At 36.1% G+C, this 27,449-nt stretch overlaps 1 protein-coding gene across 13 annotated transcripts in view; it reads left to right on the top strand.

Annotated features, from left to right (window-relative positions):
- LOC308698673 (uncharacterized protein) overlaps window positions 1–27,449 on the top strand; it is a 67,080-nt gene that overhangs the window by 38,856 nt on the left and 775 nt on the right. For 10 of the 13 annotated variants that reach the window (XR_014031093.1, XR_014031094.1, XR_014031095.1 and 7 more), the window contains 2 exons: window positions 9,720–9,846; window positions 15,771–17,402. Coding sequence is in view for 3 of the 13 variants with exons in the window: in XM_081378924.1 (XP_081235050.1) it covers window positions 9,720–9,810 (91 nt within the window). In the remaining 10 variants the exon portion in view is untranslated. Of the gene's footprint in view, window positions 1–9,719; window positions 9,847–15,770; window positions 17,403–27,022 lie in introns of those variants that run through there. The other 3 variants (XR_014031100.1, XM_081378925.1, XM_081378926.1) reach the window with 3 other exon arrangements.

Here is a 27,449-nt window from a genome sequence, read left to right as displayed (position 1 = left end):
GACATATCACAATGGCAAAAAAGTCTGTTAGTGCCCATTCATATAAACTGAATGGCTTGTAATGTTCTCGGCCCCTCGGAGGATTCCCGCAAGGTTGAGCAGCGACAGCAGGAAGAGCTGAATGGTTTTGACATAACTTTATTTTAGTGCTCTACAGGTTTTCTCTCCTCCCTACGGTTTAATGGTTTATTCCACCGGGGTCCCGAAAGGAAGCGGACAAAGCTTTGCTTTTGCTCGGCCTCAGAGAGGATGTCATTTCAAGATGAACGGGAATTTCAGGCCTTTTCACACATTGCAATTTTTTTTTTTTTTGTCAGAAAGTCACATTTATTTATATAGCGCTTTTTACAATACAGATTGTTTTCAAAGCAGCTTTACAGAAATAATGCAATAAAGTTTATGTCTAGAAGAAAATAGCGTCACACTTCAGCTTAAGGAAGTTTAGTGATGCTTCATTTTTATTGTAAAAAAGTTATTAATTTAGTTCATTTATATATATATTTATATCGTCCAGCTCAGTTCAGTTCTCATATAATGGTGTCAATGGACGAGATCAATAATATTGTTGAATATTTAATAATAATATATTATTAAATAATAAATATTAAAACATTAATAATTAAATGTCCCCAAGTACGCAAGCCAAAAGCCAATTGCGACATTGACATAAAAAACAAATCTCGATACGGCTTGTGCAACAAATATAAATATAAGTATATAATTTAAAATAATTTTACAGTTGTAATGCAAAGTAAATGATATTAATATTATTATATATCATATAATATATTTTAAATAAAAAAAATATATTTTACAGTGAAATATTGCAACAGTTTTACTCCTTATTTGAGCAAATATTATAGTAAATATTAATATTATTTTATAGCCATATTTACTGTAGATAATTATACAATTAGAAATAGCAAACCTGGAATTAAAGAAAAAATCTTATTTTAAATTGCATTCACAAGTTTAATCATAAAAATTGCACACACAAAAATAGAATTAAAATAGAAAAATAAAAATGATGAAGCAGTAGCACAAGCTATAAAGGGTTATAAATATGACAAAAATGTTATTACATTTTAAACTATCAGATGATATATATGTATATAATGCAGTGAGAGTGATTATTAACACATTAAAAGAATTTATACAACAATTTTACACTATATTTGACAAAAAAAAAATTTGTGATGAACAGCAGCATTTAACAAATTCGTATAATAGTAAAATATATATATTATTGTAACATTTTAGATTAGAGGTCACATATTTCACTACTGATTAGCATGCATATTACTAGCATATTAGCTGTTTATTAGTACTTTTAAAGTACATATTAATGCCTTATTCTGCATGACCATATTCTACATCCCTTAATCCCGTACCTAACATAACCACTACAACAACATCTTATACTATCAATAAGCAGTAATTAGGGGTGTATTGAGAGAAAACTCTATATTATACTCCATATTATAAAGTGTTACCAATATTATTTGGTATATCGCTACAAAAATATGTGAAATGCCACACGATAATTTGCACAAGCAATGAATCAATGCATGAATCTTGTTTGCACTGATTCATTTCTGCACTGAGCATCTGAACAAACTGACTCGGTAAAATGATTCACTGGTGTTGTGTTGCAGCGAGGGTGTAAATGCTCAGTTTAATTATCGTGTGGAGAAGTTGCTGGAAGAAAATCATTTATTTAAAGTTATTTAAATTGTCGGCATGTTTGAGTCTGTCTGAACTGGTTTAGTGTCAGAAACATGTGAAGGAATCTTTTGCGAGCTCAGGATTGAGGCTGTTCACCTGGCGATGCTCTGACGTGTGTGTTTGTGTACTTGTGTACGGTGTGTTTCTTCACTCAGATATAATGAGCCGAGCGGATGTTCTTGCCAGCCCAGTTTGACAATTTCCTTTTATTTTATTGCTGTTAAAAGTAAACCAAGTCAGAGGACGAGCGGCCCAGACGGCTCCACATCGTCCTCACGTGTTCTCGTGATTTGACAGCGTTTATACGGTCGTGCTGCGTCGTTATTTTCTGTTTGTGTGTTTGCTTTACCGGCTCTTTTCTCGAGTGTGTCATCGCATGATGCATTTGGATGAAACTCGAACTATCCATGCAGTCATAAGTTAAATGAGGATCTGAGATTATGGTGTGACATGTGATACTCCATCTGAAACTATTTTAAACAGCTTTTTTTTTAATTATCACACATGCAGCTTTTATTATGAGCTCATATTAATTGAGAGACTGCATGGAATCTTAAAAAAATTTATTTATCACACCACAGGACCGTTAAAATGAACTAGGGAGGGAAAAAAGGTACACATTTTCACATTAATTGCATGACTGAATCATCTGACTTCATCAAGGCTGATCTGGGATCTGGCACTAGTTTTGCTCTTTTTAATTGGAAAGATTTTCTTTTGTGCCAGTTTCAGAGACGTTCAGCACAAGTGCAGATTTATCGGCCTGTAAACGACACGGTTTGTTGTGTGTGTTTGTGTGATTGTGAGAAGTGAAGGCACAATCTCTCACACACGTTTCCTTCTGTTTGTTAATGATTCTTAATGAGGTTACTAGATATTTTATTGAAGTCATTAAGCTGCCTTCAAGCCCTTCTGGAAAAGTATTTAAAATAAAATGACTGATTTAAATTTTTTTTTTTTTTTTTTTTTACAAATTAAAAAATAAAACTTTAAAAAAATGTACAAATAAATCAGTTTTAGTTATTTAGTATTGGCAACTAGCTGAAATAAATAAGTAAAAAAAATTTATTATTACTATTTTATTTCAAATAACACAAATGTTTTTTTACGGTTATAGTTTTAGTTAATTATGATAACCCTGATCTCATCCACAGAGAATGATGGGAAATGTAGTTTTGTCTCACAAGCTTGTCGGCTCATAAACTGACTAAATGAGTTGTATTTTCTGGCTTTTTAGCTATTATTCATAAAAGAAACAAATTATTAAATTATTGTTTATAAATAAAATAAGTACAAACTGCACTGTAAAATCAATTCCCTATTAGAAATGACTAGATTTTTATATTTTCTGAATTAATTCTGAGTGGTGCAAAACTCACATTTTTCTTTGCATTTGTGTGTGTGCATTTGGCAGATTTTTCTAATCAAAGTGACTTTGCATTCAGTGTATAGATTTATCAAATCTGTCATGCAAGAAAAATCAGACTTGTCTGCCAAATCATATCAATCATATCATATTACTGTATATCAATTCATGCATTCTGCAGAACAATTTGTTTCATTTGTTAGCATGTTTACTACATTAGTTAAGATGAACTAACAATAAAAAAATACTAAATCATTCATGCATCTTAATTTATTAAAACATTATTAAAATCCAAAGCATAGGTCCTTTAACTAATAATGAACTTGAAGTTGTATTTTTATTAGCTAGCGTTAACAAAGTTAAGATAAATACTGTAAGAAATGTCCAGTTCATTGTCAGTTAATGCATTAAACAATATTAACGTAGACCTCATTGTCAAGCGTCACCAACGATCTTTGTAAAAGCCCTCGCTCTCGAATATGCGCTCTAGTAATCGTGATGCTTTCCTCGTTGGTATTTGACGTTTGTGTTGGATGACCCTCAGCGCATCTGCACATAAATAACAAGCACTTATCAGTGCTCCCGTGAGAGCGTTTATGATAATCTGCCAAATTACCTCTTAGCTGTCATGAAACGTTAATGCGTTTAGCAACATTTCCTCTGCAGATTCTGGGGCTGATGGATGTGAGCGCTGCAGCCGGACTGCGGATGTTTTCTGTTGTTTTTTCCCCCGAAAAACTGTTTCCTTCGTGACCTTGTCGACTCGCCGTGAGGCGGCCAGAGAGGTTTCCATCAGGGACCCTTAAATTCGGGATCTGATGTTCTGCGCGCACAGCTTGAGGATCTGAACGGACAAAGAGGAGAAAGCTATGGAAACACCCTGCGTTTTCTTCCTTGTGTCAGGATGAAAAAAAAGGGAAAAACAGAGGAATACAAACTAATTTATCCCAAGGCTTTTACAGCCCCTTCATGGCCCATATTTTGCGCGGGTTACGATTCCCAAACCTCCTTTGTCCCATATTATCAGATTCACAACACACTGAGCTCTGTGTTTCAATAACTTTATAACGTGTGACTCCATGCCGTTCCTTCACACTTTGAACGCGGGCCCACGAAATGAGTAACTTCTTTTATAATATTACATCGAGTAATGGAACACAGTAAAAGAGATTTACTTTCATAATTCCTGTTCCCGGTCTTATTGTGAATGATTCATCTGTGCACGTTATGTAGAAGGATTTTTAGTCCGTAAATAATCTTTCAGCAAAACTGTTGCTCTGAAACTACTTGACATCAGACATCATTGGTTATGTTCATCAGACGTCATCATCATCATCATCTTTATTTATTTGAGCATCTGAGTTCCACAAAGTTCTACAGTAACAAGGTTCAGCACAGTTCAGCAAAACTAAAGAAAGATACATGCGCAAATGAATAAGTAAGTAAATAAATAAAAAAACGTGGATATGATGCTCAAAAGGAGTAGGCAGAAGCTTAAGCTTATTGACGCCTACCCCCTTTTATACATTTGAGCATTAGATACATTTACTATAATCAAGAAGACAATTGACACACAATTATGTTGTCCTATTCCAGTAAATCAACAATATTAACTCACATCCATTCTGCTGATTCCAAGACAAGGACAGAAGACTCCTCAATAAGTACAAAAACCCATCATGGCCAGTAACAACTAGTCACCAATCTTTTAATTTGATCTTTTGTTCCTTGTCACCAATCTTTTAATTTGATCTTTTGTTCCTTGTTGTCATTAATGTCATTATAATTATAAATAGTTTAATTATATTATCTTTATTATCTTATATTATCTTTTTAGTTTACCAGTCACAAAAAAACAACATAAATAGATTGCTCCACAACTAATTCCCTTTCCACACTTAAGGACATTCTTCCCTCCTGTACTTAGACAGTATGACTTGTTTATATTTGATTTGAATTGATAAATGAATGGGCACTGCTTGAGTTGGGTTATTCCAGAGCCTGACACCACACACAGACACACACATACTTTTCCTCGTAGTTCTGAAAGCCGGTACTTTAAGTTGGCCATAACCTCTCAAATTGTAACAGCTATCTCTTTTTATAAATATTTTTTGAATATTTGCTGGTAGTAGGACCCAATTTGCTTCATACACTAATTGTGCAGTATAAAAATCAATTAAGTCCATAAATTTAAGCATGTTACTTTGTAAAAACAGTATATTTGTATGTTCGAGGTATCCTACCTTATGAATAGCTCTGATTGCTCGTTTTTGGAGTATTACAAGGGGATGTAGGGAACTTTTATAATTATTACCCCAGACCTCAATTCCATAGGTTAAGTATGACAAAATAAGACAGGAATACAATATATACAGCGCCTTGTAATTTAAAACGTACTTAGCTTTGTTTATAATTGCAATATTTTTTGATATCTTCCTTTGTATGTGTCCAATGTGTGATTTCCAGCTCAGTTTGTTGTCTATCGTGATTCGCAAGAATTTAATTTCTGTTACTTTTTCTATTTTAATACCATTTATACTTATCAGTAGTTCAGGATTTCCCTTATAATTGCCAAACATGATAATTTTTGTTTTGTTTGGATTTAGTGATAATTTGTTTAAATCCAGCCAGGTTTTAAATTGAGCTAATTCCTGATTTGCATCCTTTATAAGTCTATTATAGTTATCATTAGAATAAAATATGTTGGTATCGTCAGCAAATAACACAATTTTTTAATAAATCTGACACTTTAAATACATCATTGATATATAAATTGAATAGCAAAGGTGCCAGTATAGACCCTTGAGGCAGCCCACAAACAATGCTCATACATTTTGATTCAGTGTCCCCCATTTTAACGAATTGTTGTCTCTCCTCTAAACAACTTTTAATCCAGTTCCCAGCAACTCCCCGAATACCATATTTTTGTAATTTTTGTACAAGGATAGAATGATTGATGGTATCGAATGCTTTCCTTAGGTCTATAAAGATTCCAACAGCATGTTTTTTGCTGTCTACAGCACTGGTGATTTCTTCCACAGCATCAATAATAGCCATAGTGGTCGATCTTTTGGGTCTAAATCCGTATTGCCCTTCGTTAATTAACTCATGCTTCACAATAAATGTATCCAGTCTGCTGTAGAACGTTTTCTCCAATATTTTTGAGAACTGTGGCAGCAGAGAGACAGGCCTATAATTTGTAAATATATGTTTACTTCCGTTTTTAAATAGTGGTAACACTTTGGCTATTTTCATTTTGTCTGGAAAAGTGCCAGTTTGGAATGAAGCATTATGTGTGTTAAGGGTTTCACAATATTATCAATTATTCTTTTTATTAATCTCATATTTATGTCCAAATAATCCATAGATGATTTATTTTTACATTTATTCACAATAGTTTTTATTTCTGTCTCACTCACGTCAGAGAGGAAGATGGTTTGAGGGTTCCTTTCTATAGCTGAATCCACCATTATGTTATTACTGCTTGCTGGGATTTTGGCCGCTAATTCAGGACCAACATTTGTAAAGGTTATCATCAGTTATGTTCATCAGACGTCATCGGTAATGTTCATCAGACATCAATGTTAATTAAACCAAGTCACAAATTAGGCATTGCTACAGCAAACTCACATTCATGCGTGAGATGTCGTCCACTTTTCATCTAATTCAGGGTTTCCCAAACTTTCTTGTCAGATGAACCACTTTGACCTAAAATAAAAGTCCCTCCTGAGAGTTTAAGTTTATATTTTAACAATTTATCAACTCAATTTACTCAACCTATTCAATGTTCTCTGATGTTGGTTAATGGTCACATGACATGCAGGTAAACAAATACAATATTTCAGCTTTTTATATATATATATATATATATATGTAAAAACATAAAAAATATATATATAGCTTTCAATACACTGTAATGTTAAATGGCTATTATTAATGTTTAAAATTGGGGGGAAAATGTATTTTTATGAGACATTCGTAGCTGTATTAGTATCAGAGATAGTGACCTTCATTCATAAAAAGATGCCATTAAACAAGTATTTAAAATATACTGTATTTATGTATGTATGTGTGTATATATATACACATACATAAATACATGTATATATATATATACACACATTCATAAATACAGTATATTTTAAATACCTAATGGCATCTTTATATATACATATATACATATGCGTGATATGTATGTATGGAAGCATATGGGTAGCAATATTCAATTTGAAATGTAATATGCAAAATGACAATGCAATATGTAAAATGGCAATGCATTTCTGTAATTAAATTTTAATTTTCCCATCATTTGTGCAACGTTTGGTGCAAAATGAAAATTCAATTATATAATTTACATTTTCCATTTCGTACACTAGTTTTAATATGTAAATTGAATACATATTTTAACGCTTTATAAGTTGCAAAATTAAAATTAAAATGTATTACAGAAATGATTAGATATGTTTATGCATGTTAAAGCGAAAACTGTAGCAAAATTGTTATTTAAATGTTATTTTTTCTTAATTGCATTTACACTCACAGTTAAGACACTTGCGATTGCATTTCCATTAAGTGTCCCGCAATGAATGTAGCAAAATTCAATGTGCAATTTGAAAATGCATTCTGAGCCGATCACGTGCCCGCCCAGCCCTGTCAATCGCTGCGTGAAGTTGGCCCCGCCCCCAACACAAAATAGGCTCAATCGTTTTTACTTAGTCTGTGCTGTAATTTTTGTTTGTCTGTGCTGCTTCTGTTTTTTAGATAGTAAAATAATATTTATAGATAATTCTGTCACCCAGGCCGCCACATGCTCCAAATAAAATAGATCTTGTTCGGTTTGTGATGCTTCAGTTTTTGAAATATTAGACCGAATTATAGACGATGACGTCACCTGCTCAACGTTCACCCAAAATTATCATATGTTTGTGCTAATTTGCGCAGATAAACGTTTATTTTGTGCTGCTTCGGTTTCTTAAATATTAAAATAATATTTATTGTAATAAACCTCATTCTGAGGTCACTCAGCCCCCCTACTGCTCCACATTCACCCAAAATAGTCTCGTTTGTTTGTGCGATCGTTTGCCGGTTAAGTTTCGTGTGCTGCTTCGTTGTTGAAAATATTAGACACTGAATTATAGACGATGACGTCACCAGCCCTCGACCTGCTCCACATTCACCCAAAAAAGGCTAGGTCGATGAATTTGACCCGTCAGATTCCGTGACCCTGTGTATTAATACCTTCCATATGCTTCATAAAATAGAAAAGGAATTCGCATGTCTGCCTCATATTTTATGATTATACAGCTGCAAACAAAGATAGTCACACACATCACATTCGTCACTTTATTGAACATTACAGTCAGTTATTAAAGAGCGTTGACGTTTTTCGGTAGCTATTAATACCGAATACCAATGGAGCTTTGTCATATTATGTGATCACAGAGTAACAGTTAATAGGCCAATGCATTTGTAAGGAAAAACTATAGGATCTCCAACATTATTGGGTATTAAAGTTAATAGTAATAAGAATAAAGATAAGCATGTATCAGACAATGATAATATTTTATACAAAACGAAACCATCAACACAGTCCAGCATCAGACAACAGCAGCTCAGAGTAATGTTGACGCCTGATAAGGCAGAACATTCTCCCAGACCCAGACGGTCCAACATCGTTCTGGTTCTTCTATCACCTGCAGACGCGTAATAATCTTCAGAAACACTACCATTTCTCTGTCCACGCTCCACTTCCTCTGCTAGTGAATGTAACACTCGTATCAGATCTGCCGCCGCCGTGTTTCCTTCCAACACCTCAAAATATGCACCATAGCCTATGTTTACCTGTTGCCAAGCAACGCAGTGATTGACAGGGCAGGGCGGGGCGGGGCGGGCACGTGATCGGCTCAGAATGCATTTTCAAATTGCACATTGAATTTTGCTACATTCATTGCGGGACACTTAATGGAAATGCAATCCCAAGTGTCTTAACTGTGAGTGTAAATGCAATTAAGAAAAAATAACATTTAAATTACAATTTTGCTACAGTTTTTGCTTGAACATGTTAAACATATCTAATCATTTCTGTAATACATTTTAATTTTAATTTTGCAACTTATAAAGCGTTAAAATATGTATTCAATTTGCATATTAAAACTAGTGTATGAAATGGCAAATGTAAATTGTATAATTGAATTTTCATTTTCATTTTGCACCAAACGTTGCACAAATGTAATGGAAAATTTAAATTTAAATACAGAAATGCATTGCCATTTTACATTTTAAATTGAAATTTGCTACCCATATGCTTCCATAGATATGTAGTAAAATGTAGTTTTTTTTTTTTTTTGCTAAGTAATTATGTCTGATAAATGTCTTAATCAAGTTTACAGTTTTGTTCTTCCATCATATTTTAAATATATCAAATACTTTCCTCATATTTTGATTGTTTAATTAAACTTGTAGGGTCATAAAAGACAAGTATCCCCTCTGGATAACACTTTTCTGCCACTTATATAGCACCTAAATATATATAAAACATTATTTTAAAGTATAAATCTAAAGAATGATAGCCGTTTTGAGAATGAATTAGTCGCGTCTGACATCTCCACTTTACCCGTTTCTCTAGATGTAACTATTGCATCTCGTCCATATGGGAAGGCAATCCTGGAAGTGCTGTTTCAGTGGATTCCCGGGGAACCTCCTGTTACCGTCACTGAACTTCCTACAGAAACATGGGCTGATTTAGTGCTCAGGTGCGTCTATTCCCATCACCCCTTTTGTGGAATTATTTACTGTGTAAATGGTTTTAGGGATTGTAAAGGAGGGGGATGTATACATTCACATCACTCCGTTTTGTTTCCTTTCTTTTTTTGATGCATCTTAACGGAGGATTTATTTCAAGATGGAATAAAATAGTGAATTCTCAATATCAGCCGTGGAAATAAACTCCCTCACGCTGGGATTCGTGCTCGGATAATAACTCAGGACGGCCCGAACACTGGTTGCATTTATTACCGTTTCCACAATGATGCTTCTCGCTGGCAGTATCCTGCCATAAATTTTATTACTATTAAATGTTTCTAACGGGAGATGACAAATATTTGAACGGAGTTGCTCGTCTTTGGCCGGAGAGAGTCAAAGGAAAATCCCTGGCCTTGAAGAAACGAGGGCCAATCCCATTCATCTCAATTACGCCTGAGAACAATCTAAGTCAGTTTAAATAGTGTGTTGGAAATGCGTCGAGCTTCAGGGCAATCGCTACGTTTTTATGAGCGCAGTAAAGTTGTCGTTCCTTACTGACCGTTGTGAGGACGTTTAAGTGCTCGTCTTGTAACGAGGGCATATTGAGTGACGGTTTGCTGTAAAAGCGCCCACGATTGGCCAGAATGTCGAGAGACCAAGAGAGCGATCTTTAACAGACGTTTAAGGTCACAACCCGTGTGGCTGTGTGTGTAGAAGCCTGATCCTCACTGAATAAAACATTTTAAAGGATAATTGCGATTCTTTATCTCACAAAAAGAGGTCACGTCTCGCAATTCTGACTTTATAACACACAATACTGACTTTATATCTCACAATTCTGACTTTAACACACAATTGCGACTTTATATCACAATTCTGACTTTATAATATGCAATTGCGACTTTATATCACAATTCTGACTTTATATCTCACAATTCTGACTTTATGACACAATTGCGACTTTATATCACAATTCTGACTTTATATCACACAATTCTGACTTTATAACACAATTGCGACTTTATATCACACAATTCTGACTTTATAACACACAATTGCGACTTTATATCATGCAATTCTGACTTTATGACACAATTGCGACTTTATATCACAATTCTGACTTTATAATATGCAATTGCGACTTTATATCACAATTCTGACTTTATAACACACAATTGCGACTTTATATCACAATTCTGACTTTATATCACACAATTCTGACTTTATAACACACAATTGCGACTTTATATCACAATTCTGACTTTATAATATGCAATTGCGACTTTATATCACAATTCTGACTTTATATCACACAATTCTGACTTTATAACACAATTGCGACTTTATATCACAATTCTGACTTTATAACACACAATTGCGACTTTATATCACGCAATTCTGACTTTATATCACAATTCTGACTTTATATCACACAATTCTGACTTTATAACACAATTGCGACTTTATATCACACAATTCTGACTTTATAACACACAATTGCGACTTTATATCACAATTCTGACTTTATAATATGCAATTGCGACTTTATATCACAATTCTGACTTTATATCACACAATTCTGACTTTATAACACAATTGCGACTTTATATCACACAATTCTGACTTTATAACACAATTGCGACTTTATATCACGCAATTCTGACTTTATAACACACAATTGTGACTTTATATCACGCAATTCTGACTTTATAACACACAATTGCGACTTTATATCACGCAATTCTGACTTTATAACACACAATTGTGACTTTATATCACGCAAATCTGACTTTTTAACACAATGGCGACTCTATATCTCACAATTCTGACTTTATAATATGCAATTGTGACTATATCTCACAATTCTGACTTTATAATATGCAATTGTGACTTTATATCACACAATTCTGACTTTATAACACACAATTGCGACTTTATATCATGCAATTCTGACTTTATGACACAATTGCGACTTTATATCACAATTCTGACTTTATAATATGCAATTGCGACTTTATATCACAATTCTGACTTTATAACACACAATTGCGACTTTATATCACAATTCTGACTTTATATCACACAATTCTGACTTTATAACACACAATTGCGACTTTATATCACAATTCTGACTTTATAATATGCAATTGCGACTTTATATCACAATTCTGACTTTATATCACACAATTCTGACTTTATAACACAATTGCGACTTTATATCACAATTCTGACTTTATAACACACAATTGCGACTTTATATCACGCAATTCTGACTTTATATCACAATTCTGACTTTATATCACACAATTCTGACTTTATAACACAATTGCGACTTTATATCACACAATTCTGACTTTATAACACACAATTGCGACTTTATATCACAATTCTGACTTTATAATATGCAATTGCGACTTTATATCACAATTCTGACTTTATATCACACAATTCTGACTTTATAACACAATTGCGACTTTATATCACACAATTCTGACTTTATAACACAATTGCGACTTTATATCACGCAATTCTGACTTTATAACACACAATTGTGACTTTATATCACGCAATTCTGACTTTATAACACACAATTGTGACTTTATATCACGCAATTCTGACTTTATAACACACAATTGTGACTTTATATCACGCAAATCTGACTTTTTAACACAATGGCGACTCTATATCTCACAATTCTGACTTTATAATATGCAATTGTGACTTTATATCTCACAATTCTGACTTTATAATATGCAATTGTGACTTTATATCTCACAATTCTGACTTTATATCACACAATTACGACTATATCACGCAAATCTGACTTTATAACACAATTGCGAGTTTATATCTCAATACTGACTTTATAACACACAATTGCGAGTTTATATCTCAATACTGACTTTATAAAACACAATTGCGAGTTTATATCTCACAATTCTGACTTTATAACACAGTTGTGACTTTATGTCTTGCAATTCTGACTTTATATCTCACAAAACGAGTTTATATCACGCAATTCTGATTTTATAACACGTAATTGCAACTTTATATCTCACAATTCTATCTTTATAACACACAATTGCAACTTTATATCACACAATTCTGACTATAACACACAATTACGACTTTATGTCACTCAATTCTGACTTTATAACACACAATTGCAACTTTATATCACACAATTCTGACTATAACACACAATTACGACTTTATGTCACTCAATTCTGACTTTATAACACACAATTGCAACTTTATATCACACAATTCTGACTATAACACACAATTACGAGTTTATGTCACTCAATTCTGACTTTATAAAACACAATTGCGACTTTATATCACAATTCTGACTATAACACACAATTACGAGTTTATGTCACTCAATTCTGACTTTATAACACAATTGCGACTTTATATCACAATTCTGACTTTATAACACACAATTGCAACTTTATATCACACAATTCTGACTATAACACACAATTACGAGTTTATATCTCACAATTCTGACTTTATAACACAGTTGCGACTTTATATCTCGCAATTCTGACTTTATAACACACAATTGCAACTTTATATCACACAATTCTGACTATAACACACAATTACGAGTTTATGTCACTCAATTCTGACTTTATAACACAGTTGCGACTTTATATCTCGCAATTCTGACTTTATATCTCACAAAACGAGTTTATATCTCACAATTCTGACTTTATAACACAATTGCGAGTTTATATCTCACAATTCTGACTTTATAACACACAATTGCAACTTTATATCACACAATTCTGACTATAACACACAATTGCGACTTTATGTCACTCAATTCTGACTTTATAATACGCAATTGCGACTTTATATCACACAATTCTTACTTTATAACACAATTGCGACTTTGTCACTCAATTCTGACTTTATAATACGCAATTGCGACTTTATATCACGCAATTCTGATAAAAAGTCAGTATTGCAAGATGTAAACACGCTGGTTTTGCTGAATGTCTAACAGACGGTGTCCCATCAGTCCTGTCAACTCGACTGCAGGCGCCGGCCCACCAACTCAAAGGAATGGCCGTAATTTTCCTTCTTGCATCTTAAAAATCAACGGCCAAAAAGCTGGGAAAGTTTACCAGCTAGATCTTGTGGTTCACCCTGTTTCAATCCAGCCACAATGCTACACTGTAATAGAAAGACGCCCGTCGGTGGGAGTGAGAGCTGATTTATGTCTGTGTTTACTGATAACTCTCAGATGACACAGATCGGCATTGGACATTCATTCCCAAATATGAGTCCGATAGACAAGATGATGGGAATCCCTGAGGACGGGCTGTATTTATTGAGGTTGCACATTGCAGTGGACCTCATCTGGAGTTATGTGATTTGGGGAAACATATGGTTCACGGTCACGGTGTGTTTATACATTGAAACAGTTTGGTTTCATGGTGCTTTTTACGTCCGTTTTGCTTTTAGTACTATGTCTTATTCCTGCAGAATAGCAGCATCTTTTTTAAGATTTTCTGTGCTTTTCTTTTTTTTTTTGGGGGGGGGGGGGTGTTGTTTTATTATTTGAGTGCATTTTAGTACACTGTAAGCTTATAATTATAATTATAACTAAATAATTATAGTTATAAAAATTATAATCTACATTGATATATATATATATATATACTGGATATATATATATATAATGGCGTGTGTGTGTGTGTGTGTGTGTGTGTGTGTGTGTGTGTGTGTGTGTGTGTGTGTGTGTGTGTGTGTGTGTGTGTGTGTGTGTGTGTGTGTGTGTGTGTGAAAATGAAAATGACATAAAATTCCCAAGCAATAACTTTATATATATAATTATGGATTTATTTATATATTCTTCAGTTTTTTAAAAATTCATATTTATTTTAAACGTCAACAATAAAAATGTAAAATAATAAAAAGTGTACATATTTATATGTGCAGAATATTGCATAAAAATCACAACCAATAACATTTTTATATACAATTATTCATTTATTTATGTATATATTTTTATGTCATTTTAAATAAAAATTATAATGTCATTTTCTATATATATATATATATATATAATATATTTTTATACAAATTTTTGATTCTGGTTATAAAATAGCTACGGAAAACAAACAATTGCACAAGATAGTGAAGGAAAATTAAGATTAAATAGTTAAAATGAATTAATTGACTAATTTTAAACTAGAAATGCCATTTGTCAAGACTTTGAAAACTTTAATAGATTTACAGATATATATTTATATTTTTATATTGCATTTGCAACATCCGCTTATGTGTGCATGCCTACAACATTTTTTTATTTTTTATTTAATGTATAGTACACTATGAAGAATTTATATTGCTCCTATAATAAAAGGACTAACATTACTCTGGATGTCAGCAAATCCTTAAAGTCCTGGAACGGCACTGGACTTCGGCAAGCCCAGACTTTGACAAGGTCAAAAAAATAATTTCTTGTTTTAACTGGGAGCGGTTCTCAAATAATCTGCACTTTTTTGTCCATTTACACTGGCAGGATCCCCACAGCCTCGTCCTGCACGTGCAAGACGAAGTGACATGAATAAGCGAACAGTGATTCTGAATCTTAATAAGGTTTAGATTGTGGTTGGGATATTGTAGGATTATGTCGTGGGACACATGGCTTGAATGAAGAGTCCTTCGAGACCGTCGTATTGACACTGAATGAGCTCAGAAATCTTTTACAACAGTTGACCAGTTCTCCAAAACGCTCTACATCTGCTTAAATCGAGACTTGACCCGAGGGGTTTTAGTCCTATTACAATGAAACTTCTAAAGTTATTTTCATTATGGTGCTTGAAAGGGATATAGAATCAGTTTTACAGTTTTCTTTACAGCTCTGTTTTATAAAAAAGAGTTTTAAAAAGTGCTTGTTTTATCTCATGAATTCCAGGGCGAGATCTCCACCTGGGTCAGACGACAGCGAACCCCCGATCCCTCAGAAGTGACCGTTTACACAGGAGTTCAGGGCCGGTGTGGTGAACAAATGAGTCCTATTGAAGAGATGAGTCCGAGCTTAGGACCCTATTAGTATGCTAGTAGTATGCCTGATCTAAATCTGTTCTCGGTGACTGCGAAATTTAAAAATACTACTGTTATTGTGTCACGAAATGTAGTTTTAAGAGTTTTTCAGTCGAGAATGTAGTTGTTTGAAGCTCAAATATGTTGTTTGTTTATACAGATAGCGCCTGTTCTTTAGTCAAGGCTAAAAAGCTAGTATAAGCTCAGGTTAAGCTCAGCTAGCACGATCATCGGATAACGTTAACTGTATGCTACTATCTAAGCGAACTAAAAAACACACTAACAACGAGAAATGTTTAATTTCACAATCTATAGCTTCGGTTAAATACTAAATGACTCGTTATGACACATTAATGACTCGTTATAACGTAGTACATACGTCTTCTATAATAAAGTGATTTTGTATGATTTTGTATGATTTGTAACCAGGCACTAAAGCGATTACCCATAAAATGTGCTTTGAACCAGTCGGATTGCTTGGGTCCTAAGCTCGGACTCATCACTTCAGAGACTAGAGTCCACAATAGAGGCTTAGTGACTACTAGCTAGTTTGTAACTAACTCTGTACTTTATTCCGTTGCACCATTTTAGGGATGGGACGGTATGAAAATTTCATATCACGATTATAGTGACCAAAATTATCGTGATTATCAATATTATCACCGAGATGAAAGTGTTAAAAAATAACTGATTTAAACATTTCACCAAGTTTTATATTTGAAAATCAACAAACAACAAATAAAACAAGCAGCTCTATGCACTTTTTTAAGCAAGATTATATTCTGTGGCATTTCCTTCCTTCCTTCCAGGATTTACAGTGAGTTCAGATCCCGTCTGCGGAGAGCCTGCCCACTCCCTATTAAGTCCTATTGTACCGAATGTTGGCTGTAGTTCCACCAGAGCTCCACTGGGGGCGATCACCCATGAGTACAGAATGAATGGGAGTCTATGGGGCTAGACGGCTAAATTTGTCTCTTTCACCCGATTGCCGTTGAGAAATCTCAGATTTGATTGTAGGTTTTGCAAGTTCAACATGGGTTATAGGTCGAAAGTTGAATGAACGAGTACTTGTGTCTTTTCGATTTCTTACAGGTTGAGTTGTTGTTGCCCATAACACGCTAGCATTCTGCTAATGAACGCTGATTGGTCAGTGAAGGACTGATTACGACCAGAGATACCGCTTGATGGCATCGTGGCATCCGAAGCGGGACCAGAAACAAACAAAACAAAAACTCTTGTAGCACGTGTGTTTACCTGTGTCAGCTGTGTTTTGTGTTTACCTGTGTCAGCTGTGTTGTGTGTTTGTTTGCCTGTGTCAGCTGTGTTGTGTGTTTGCCTGTGTCAGCTGTGTTGTGTGTTTCCCTGTGTCAGCTGTGTTGTGTGTTTGCCTGTGTCAGCTGTGTTGTGTGTTTGCCTGTGTCAGCCGTGTTGTGTGTTTGTTTGCCTGTGTCAGCTGTGTTGTGTGTTTGCCTGTGTCAGCTGTGTTGTGTGTTTCCCTGTGTCAGCTGTGTTGTGTGTTTGCCTGTGTCAGCTGTGTTGTGTGTTTGCCTGTGTCAGCTGTGTTGTGTGTTTACCTGTGTCAGCTGTGTTGTGTGTTTGCCTGTGTCAGCTGTGTTGTGTGTTTGCCTGTGTCAACTGTGTTGTGTGTTTCCCTGTGTCAGCTGTGTTGTGTGTTTACCTGTGTCAGCTGTGTTGTGTGTTTGCCTGTGTCAGCTGTGTTGTGTGTTTGCCTGTGTCAGCGGTGTTGTGTGTTTGCCTGTGTCAGCTGTGTTGTGTGTTTGCCTGTGTCAGCTGTGTTGTGTGTTTGCCTGTGTCAGCTGTGTTGTGTGTTTGCCTGTGTCAGCTGTGTTGTGTGTTTGCCTGTGTCAGCTGTGTTGTGTGTTTCCCTGTGTCAGCTGTGTTGTGTGTTTGCCTGTGTCAGCTGTGTTGTGTGTTTGCCTGTGTCAGCTGTGTTGTGTTTGCCTGTGTCAGCTGTGTTGTGTGTTTGCCTGTGTCAACTGTGTTGTGTGTTTACCTGTGTCAGCTGTGTTGTGTGTTTCCCTGTGTCGGCTGTGTTGTGTGTTTGCCTGTGTCAGCTGTGTTGTGTTTGCCTGTGTCAGCTGTGTTGTGTGTTTGCCTGTGTCAACTGTGTTGTGTGTTTACCTGTGTCAGCTGTGTTGTGTGTTTCCCTGTGTCGGCTGTGTTGTGTGTTTGCCTGTGTCGGCTGTGTTGTGTGTTTGCCTGTGTCAGCTGTGTTGTGTGTTTCCCTGTGTCAGCTGTGTTGTGTGTTTGCCTGTGTCAGCTGTGTTGTGTGTTTCCCTGTGTCAGCTGTGTTGTGTGTTTGCCTGTGTCAGCTGTGTTGTGTGTTTGCCTGTGTCAGCTGTGTTGTGTTTCCCTGTGTCAGCTGTGTTGTGTGTTTGCCTGTGTCAGCTGTGTTGTGTGTTTGCCTGTGTCAGCTGTGTTGTGTGTTTGCCTGTGTCAGCTGTGTTGTGTGTTTGCCTGTGTCAACTGTGTTGTGTGTTTACCTGTGTCAGCTGTGTTGTGTGTTTCCCTGTGTCAGCTGTGTTGTGTGTTTGCCTGTGTCGGCTGTGTTGTGTGTTTGCCTGTGTCAACTGTGTTGTGTGTTTACCTGTGTCAGCTGTGTTGTGTGTTTCCCTGTGTCAGCTGTGTTGTGTGTTTGCCTGTGTCGGCTGTGTTGTGTGTTTGCCTGTGTCAGCTGTGTTGTGTGTTTGCCTGTGTCAGCTGTGTTGTGTTTACCTGTGTCAGCTGTGTTGTGTGTTTCTTTGTGTCAGCTGTGTTGTGTGTTTACCTGTGTCAGCGGTGTTGTGTGTTTGCCTGTGTCAGCTGTGTTGTGTGTTTGCCTGTGTCAGCTGTGTTGTGTGTTTGCCTGTGTCAGCTGTGTTGTGTGTTTGCCTGTGTCAGCTGTGTTGTGTGTTTCCCTGTGTCAGCTGTGTTGTGTGTTTGCCTGTGTCAGCTGTGTTGTGTGTTTGCCTGTGTCAACTGTGTTGTGTGTTTACCTGTGTCAGCTGTGTTGTGTGTTTCCCTGTGTCAGCTGTGTTGTGTGTTTGCCTGTGTCGGCTGTGTTGTGTGTTTGCCTGTGTCAGCTGTGTTGTGTGTTTGCCTGTGTCAGCTGTGTTGTGTGTTTGCCTGTGTCAGCTGTGTTGTGTTTGCCTGTGTCAGCTGTGTTGTGTGTTTGTCTGTGTCAACTGTGTTGTGTGTTTGCCTGTGTCAGCTGTGTTGTGTGTTTGCCTGTGTCAACTGTGCTGTGTGTTTGCCTGTGTCAGCTGTGTTGTGTGTTTCCCTGTGTCAGCTGTGTTGTGTGTTTGCCTGTGTCGGCTGTGTTGTGTGTTTGCCTGTGTCGGCTGTGTTGTGTATTTCCCTGTGTCGGCTGTGTTGTGCATTTCCCTGTGTCAGCTGTGTTGTGTGTTTACCTGTGTCAGCTGTGTTGTGTGTTTGCCTGTGTCAGCTGTGCTGTGTGTTTGCCTGTGTCAGCTGTGTTGTGTGTTTCCCTGTGTCAGCTGTGTTGTGTGTTTCCCTGTGTCGGCTGTGTTGTGTATTTCCCTGTGTCGGCTGTGTTGTGTATTTCCCTGTGTCAGCTGTGTTGTGTATTTCCCTGTGTCGGCTGTGTTGTGTTTCCCTGTGTCAGCTGTGTTGTGTGTTTACCTGTGTCAGCTGTGTTGTGTGTTTCCCCGTGTCAGCTGTGTTGTGTGTTTACCTGTGTCAGCTGTGTTGTGTGTTTGCCTGTGTCGGCTGTGTTGTGTGTTTGCCTGTGTCAGCTGTGTTGTGTATTTCCCTGTGTCAGCTGTGTTGTGTATTTCCCTGTGTCGGCTGTGTTGTGTTTCCCTGTGTCAGCTGTGTTGTGTGTTTACCTGTGTCAGCTGTGTTGTGTGTTTGCCTGTGTCAGCTGTGTTGTCGACGCCTCGAGAGAAAAGAAAATGCAGAACTGAAAGCACCAGAGTGACTGAAGGATTGCCGTAAAGCTGTATCTCTGGTCGTACGATGTGTGTGACGTCATTGACACTTTAAAAGACTTTATAAAGCAAATAAGTGACTCTAAAAAATCTAACTCCCAGCAATGTGTAATTTCTTTGCATCTCCTTTCGAATACAACATTCAAATTACTAGACAAAAAATTATATCCTGAGAAAAGTGGATTTTGAGTATAGCGCCATAGACCTCCATTCATTCTGCACTCGTCCTGTGAGCGCCCTCATGTGGAGCCAGAGTGGAACTGCACTCGTCCTGTCTGCGCCCTCATGTGGAGCCAGAGTGGAACTGCAACCAGTTCAGAAGCTGGAAGTTTACTGAGAGTGGAAGTTCTCCCCTTATTAGACATTCTCTGGTGAGTTATTAAAATCGCGATAATCAAACACGGTTTTAATGATAATTCAATTTTAAATGATAATACTAACCGTCAGTACATTTTATCGTGGTTTATAGTGAAACCGGTAATCGTCCCATCCCTACATCATTTGTTCGTAAGGCAGAACGTAGCCAGTAGGTCGTAAACTCTCCGTAAAGTAATGCGTAGTCGCATAATATGACGTTTAACCTCGATGATCCAATAGCAGCCTTCAAATACGTGAGCAGAAGTTGTGTTGAAATGCCGTGAATTTCAGTTTATCCTTCTTTTGCATCACGTTACTAACAGTAAACATACGTTCCATTAAATACAACACTTAATCATGAGGGTTTTTATATGTAAATAACAATCAGACACTATTTAAAATGAAATTAATAAGGATGAATAAGTATGATACAAAAAAAAACATAAGAAATAACATTTATTGATTATGACTGATTTTATTTGACATGCATAACACAGGCCGATAGGACAGATGCACACACTAGGAAGGGTTTGTGTTGAAGAGCCGCTCTATTCACATAATTATTTACTATTTTTGATGATATTATGATATGTTGATAATTTAACATGTGTGTTTGTGTTATGAATCTACGGTGGAAACAAATTTCCCCTCGAGGAAAAATAAATCTGTCTAATCTATCTAATGTTCTCTCTCTTAAAATGTAAGTGAGTGTAAATGTCAGCATTATCATAATACACTACTGGTGAAAAGTTTTAGATCGGTAAGATTTTTTATGTTTTTAAAAGAAGTCTCTTCTGCTCACCAAGGCTTTTGAATATTCATATTTTCATATTTCATATTGTGAAATATTATTACAATTTAAAACAGCTGTTTTCTATGTGAATATATAGTAAAGTGTAATTTATTCCTGTTATCAAAGCTGTATTTTCAGCATCATTACTCCAGTCTTCAGTGTCACATGATCCTTCAGAAATCACTCTAATATGATGATTTGATGCTCAAGAAACATTTATGATTATTATCAGTGTTGAAAACAGTTATTTACATTTTTATTTCATGGTGCTACGATGAATAGAAAGTTCAAAAGAACAGCATTTATCTGAAATCTAAAGCTTTCGTAACATTAAACACTAAAGTTTGGGGTCAGTAAGAATTTTAATTTTATTTTTGGGGGAAAGAAATAAAATAAATCAATACTTTTATTCATCAAGGATGAGTTAAATTGATCAAAAATTACAGTAAAGACATTTATAATGTTAGAAAATATTCTATTTTAAATAAATGCTGTTCTTTTGAACTTTCTATTCATCAAAGAATTGTGAAAAAAAAACTGTTTTCAACACTGAAAATAATAATGTTTTTTGAGCATCAGATCATCATATACTGATTTCTGAAGGATCATGTGACACTGAAGACTGGAGTAATGATGCGGAAAATTCAGCTTTGATCACAGGAATAAATTACACTTTACTATATATTCACATAGAAAACAGTCATTTTAAATTGTCATAATATTTCACAATATATATATTTTTTTTATCAAGTAAATGCAGCCTTGGTGAGCAGAAAGACTACTTTTAAAAACATAAAAAATCTTACTGACCCCAAACTTTTGACCAGTAGTGTGTGTCTAAAGAACTGACGTGTGTGTGGTAACAGACAAGCTTATTGCAGTCTGTCTGCTGTTTTAGTCCAAGCGTTACTCCTGATCGGAGGCGGCCGTAAATATTTAGTTATACGCAGAGTTACGCTTCAAGTAAGTTTAATGGTGCAACGCAAAAATATTTAATAGTGCTTAAGTTTTATCTTAGTGCCCATTTACGTCAAAACTAGGCTAAGCTGTAATTTAGGCCCAGCTGGTGCAGCGTGTGGGTCTGAAGCCTCGGACTGCACGGGGAAGGGGACATTTGATCAGGTACCGAACAAAGCCTGTGTTTCTGAAGGCGCCGAAGTTTCATTGCTGCAAATACAGCTGCTAGATTATTGCCCTTTCAGGCCGCAGACTGACAGCATGACAGTTTCATATGAGAATAGAGGGTTTTAAAAGAGGCTCTACAGACAAAAATTATTATTCATTTTTTTTAACCACCTGCGTCTTTTATTGGTCCTTAAATGTGGCGGTTGCAAATTGTACAGGAACTTCTTTCAGCCACATTTGCTGGAAAATGTGATCTAATCAGAGTAAAATGTCAATGTGTTTTATGTGTTACGCTCTGATTAAAAGCTAATAATCTGACCTGTCTGTTCATAAAGTATTTTTAATAATTAGCACAATCATTTATTCTGCTGTAGTTTTTACAGTGTGTATATATATATATATATATATATATATATATATATTACAGTTATTGTGCCTTAGACAATAGGCACAATATTGTCGTTTTCAACAAGGGAGGCACCGATATGAAAATTTTGTCCTACACGATAACCGATAATTCTTTATATTTGAAAGCCAATAACCGATATACTGGCAGATAAATCTAAAATCCACATTTTTATATAATTTTGAGAGCCTGAAAACAAAAACAAAAGTCTCACCATTAAAGGCCATGTCACAAGCACGTAATTATAATGTTCTCATGATAATTTTATGTAGCCGATATGACAGACTTGCGCTGCACATGTTGCACTAAACTATATTTTCCTTTTTTGAAATAATTCCAATCATATTTCAAGCAATTTAAACTCATGTTGAACAGTGCGCATCTGAAGTGTCTCAGCTGAAGGAAATAATCTATTATTTATCAGCTTTAATATATCAAGCAAATTTTCTTATCGGGCCGATAATGATAACCTCAAAAATTAGCATATATCGTCCGATACCGATATGGTGGCCGATATATCGTGCATCCCTACTAAAAATGTGTATGCGTTTTGTCCTTTCATTTATACGACAATGCCTTTTTTGAAAACAATACTGTTTTTTTTGTCTCTGTAAACTACAAAAATGTGAATTTGTAAAAATAATATAAGCGCGTTGTGCTTCTTTACAATGTGACGTCGCCATCTACTGGCCTGGCATGTATAATACAGTGTTTTTATTCGTTTTTGCGGATCTTTGTAAATGGGGATTGTTTTGACAACGTTGTTGTCTGTAAGCGAAAAAAAGCAAAGGAAAAATGTTTTAGTACATCATTGTCGTGTAAATATACCCTTACACACACACTTACCGGCCACTTTATTAGGTACACCTGTTCAACTGCTTGTTAACACAAATATCTCATCAGCCAATCACATGGCAGCAACTCAAGGCATGTAGAAATGATCAAGACGTTCTGCTGAAGTTCAAACTGAGCATCAGAATGAGGAAGAAAGTGATTTAAAGGGATACTTCACCGATTAGCATTCAGCTTTGTATCAGTAGAAACCCGGTAGTGTTTTCGAATGGCCGTGCTTCCCTCCCTCATGTCCCCCTGAGACGAGGAGATTTCTGTATTGTGCGTCTGGAAAAAAACCTCAGATGACGCAAAAATCGTCATTTAGCTCATCAGAAGCTTTTCTGTCCAGAGGCGAGAGACTCCAGCCAGTAGGAGGAGCTCGTCCCGCATGTCTTCAACGCGCCCATAGGGGGATCTCACCATAAAACACCGTCTTTTCAGTTTCCAGTCGACTAGTAGCCTAGCTGTATCATTTCTCCCGATACTGCCCTCTGTAACCGGTAGGCGTGGCTTGTGAGTGTCCTCCTAGGGCAGCGAAGCAAGTGCATTCGGGGAGTTGTTGTCTTTCATCCACATGAGCCAAAAATACATTTTCTGGCTTTTCTCAGTCTAGAAGGCTCCAACTTCTACAATAATTTCACATTTCTACTACATAAATAACCCAATTTAAATACACATTCATCTTTCCAGAGGTGAAATATCCCTTTAAGTGACTTTGAATGTGGCACGGTTGTTGCTGGTCTGAGTATTTCAGAAACTGATGATCTTCTGGGATTTTCACACACAATATCTAGGGTTTACAGAGAATGTAAAACACACACTCCTGTCAGCTGAGAACAGAAAACTGAGGCTCTAAATCACAGACTCACTAAAACTGGACTAAAGAAGATTGGAGAAACGTTGTCTGGTCTGATGAGTCTGGATTTCTGCTGACATTCAGATGTTCGGGTCAGAATCTGGTGAAAACAACATGAAAGCATGGATGATCTGTCTTGTATCAGCGGTTCAGGTGCTGATGCTGTAATGGGTGTTTCTTGACACACTTCAGGACTCTTAGTACCAACTGAGCTTCATTTAAACATGAGTATTGTTGCTGATCATGTCCATCTCTTTATGACCATCTTCTGATGGATACTTCCAGCAGGATAACACACACGTCACAAGGCTCAAATCATCTCAAACTGGTTTCTTGATCATGACAGTGAGTCTCTAAACTCAAGCGGCTCCACAGTCTCCAGATCTAGATCAGCTTTGAGATGTGGAGGAACGAGAGATTCACATCATGGATGTTCAGATCCGACAAATCTGCAGAAACTGTGATGTGATCGAGACAATATGGAGCAAAATCTCTGAGGAATGTTTCCAGCACTTTGTTGAATCTCTGACATGAAGAATTAAGGCAGTTCTGAAGGCAAAAAGCGGGTCCAAATTGGTACTAGCAAGTGTTCCTAATAAAGTGGCCGGTGAGTGTGTATATAAATAGTAAGGCACAAACCATATATGTATACAGGGCTTGACATTAACGCCAAATGCGTGTGTATTTCAGCAGTGGCGTGTAACACAGTCACTCCTATAGCCACTTATATTGATACACTTTTACACAAATATTGATTTTACAATACATATCGATAATGAAATATCTGAAACTCTTCAAACCCGCGTCCTTTTACACACTTATTTCATTTTCTCTGTATGTTGGTGTTACAGGGCTTGAGTTTTTCCATGGGCTTGGGCGTATTCAGCATCATTTTACTCATTCCCGCAGATTTTGTGCTCACACCCAAAGTATATTGGCTATATAAACAGTATAATGGGTCCGTGCGTCAGGTCTTAAAGTGACAGCAGCCTAATATACCGGCTACCAAATTATGAGATAATATTACAAATATCTATATGGCAGATTTCCCCATGGTATCAGTGTCAAAACTGTGGCTAGTGAAATGCTGAGATGTTAGTAACTTTGGAAAACCACTAGCCACAGTGGACGGTGAGCAAAAAAGTTAATGTCAAGCCCTGTGCGTATATATAATATTATTATTTTATATTTGTATTACTGTTGTGCATATTTTAGTATACATTTTAGCTTTAGCAGCTGGTGAGGTAACAATCATATTTATCTCATTTATTATAGATTATCATACTTTGTGAACACTAAAGGATTTTAAAAACAGCATATTGATGACAGGTCATATTCCTTTATACCAGATTAGTTTGTAGTGAACAAATTTTAATATAATTTTTTTTTTTCATATATTTTTGCAATTGTTATTATTTTAAATCAAACTAGATTCCAGCCTTTACTCCACAGTTTTGATTCCACTTCTGTTGGCAGCAAACAAGGGTTTCCTCTCTCTCTCTCTCTCTCTCTCTCTCTCTCTCTCTCTCTCTCTCTCTCTCTCTCTCAAATTCAAATGAGCTTTATTGGCATGACTTGTACAGTATTGCCAAAGCATTGGCCATTACATAAATGCCACCTTTATACATTTGTACCAGCATTCAGACGAGATAAGGATGATTCTGACTTTAGTTTTGTCCACTGGCTGACTCTCGTAGTTTGTGGCAGGCTGTCACATGTTTTGCTGCTGTTGTGATTGAGCTGGAGTTCTCTCCCAAAATATGATTTAATTTTTCTGAATTTGGTAATGCCATAAAATTTGGTTCTAGTTGTTGGAATCTAGTGAAATAGTCTCTCTGTCTCTCTCTCTCCATCTCTCTCCCCATCTCTCTCTCTCTCATTTAATTTGTTCTATTATTATTATTTATTTATTTTTTATCTCAGATTTTTAAGGGGTTTGAACAATGTTTTAAGGTGTTGGATTATATAATATTTTTTTGATTATGTTTTGAAAAATGTAATGTAAAATAAATCAGATTTTAAAGGTCTCTCTCTCTCTCTCCCTCTCTCTCTCTCTCTCTCCCTCTCTCTCTCTCTCTCTCTCTCTCAATTCAATTCAATTCAATTCAATTCAATTCAAAATGAGCTTTATTAGCATGACTGTGTAACACAATGTTGCCAAAGCATCAACATATTATATATAAATAATAAAACAAACAAAACATATGTATAGATCATGTCATATGTAGCATAGTAAATATAAATAAATAGATAAATAAACACAATCTATCCTAATAAATGAATAAATACAGTGGGTCCCTCTAGAGAATTAGCTGACTCTGGAGTTGTGAATAGCTAACACATATTTAGCCGCTAGTGCAGCTGTACTATCATCTTCTCCCAGTAAGAAGGACATTTTCTCAGTGTCACTCAGTTCAGAGAATGATGGAATCAAGATTTCAAATCTGGGCAGAAAGGTTTCTCTTATACTGGAGTATCTGGAGCAGAAGAGCATCTCTTATACTCATACCATACTCTTATATTCATACCTCTCTCTCTCTCATTTAATTTTTTCTATTATTATTATTTATTTATTTTTTATCTCAGATTCTTAAGGGGTTTGAACAATGTTTTAAGGTGTTGGATTATATAATTTTTTTTGATTATGTTTTGAAAAATGTTATGTAATCTCTCTCTCTCTCTCTCTCTCTCTCTCTCTCTCTCTCTCTCTCTCTCTCTCTCTCTCTCTCTCTCTCTCTCTCTCTCTCTCTCTCTCTCTCTCTCTCTCTCTCTCTCTCTCTCTCTCTCTCTCTCTCTCTCTCAGATGTTGTGCATTCTTGAGTTTGTTGGAGCGGATCCCTCCTCATGAGCAGAGGCTTGACTTTCCCAAAGCTGATATTAATATCACAGACCATTGTGATGGAGTTATTTTCATGGAAGCCCAGGAGGAAGTCATGTGACTCTAATTAGTCCCCGGGGGCCGCAGGGTCTCCATTACGTGCCTTGTTTTAACTCACATAACCATCAATGAAGTGGAAAGGCTGAGGAAGTAGCAATCACTGCGCCTGGGCGGCTGGCTTTATTTAATGTTTTCCTGAGCACCTATTTTGTTAATGGGCCCAAAATCTGAGAGAAGAAAAAAGTGTCTTCTCTCTTTTTCCCCCTTGACTTTTTTCAGCTTTAAAAAATGATCATGCGAGCGTTTACACTGATCCACTAGCAGGATGATTAATGATTCTGGGATTTGTTGG

The sequence above is a fragment of the Scardinius erythrophthalmus genome (assembly GCF_964197995.2).
Source record: "Scardinius erythrophthalmus genome assembly, chromosome: 11".
In the NCBI taxonomy this organism is placed as follows: domain Eukaryota; kingdom Metazoa; phylum Chordata; class Actinopteri; order Cypriniformes; family Leuciscidae; genus Scardinius; species Scardinius erythrophthalmus.
The sequence above is the reverse complement of the archived record's forward strand: the minus strand, read 5'-3'. Positions and strand labels throughout refer to the sequence as shown.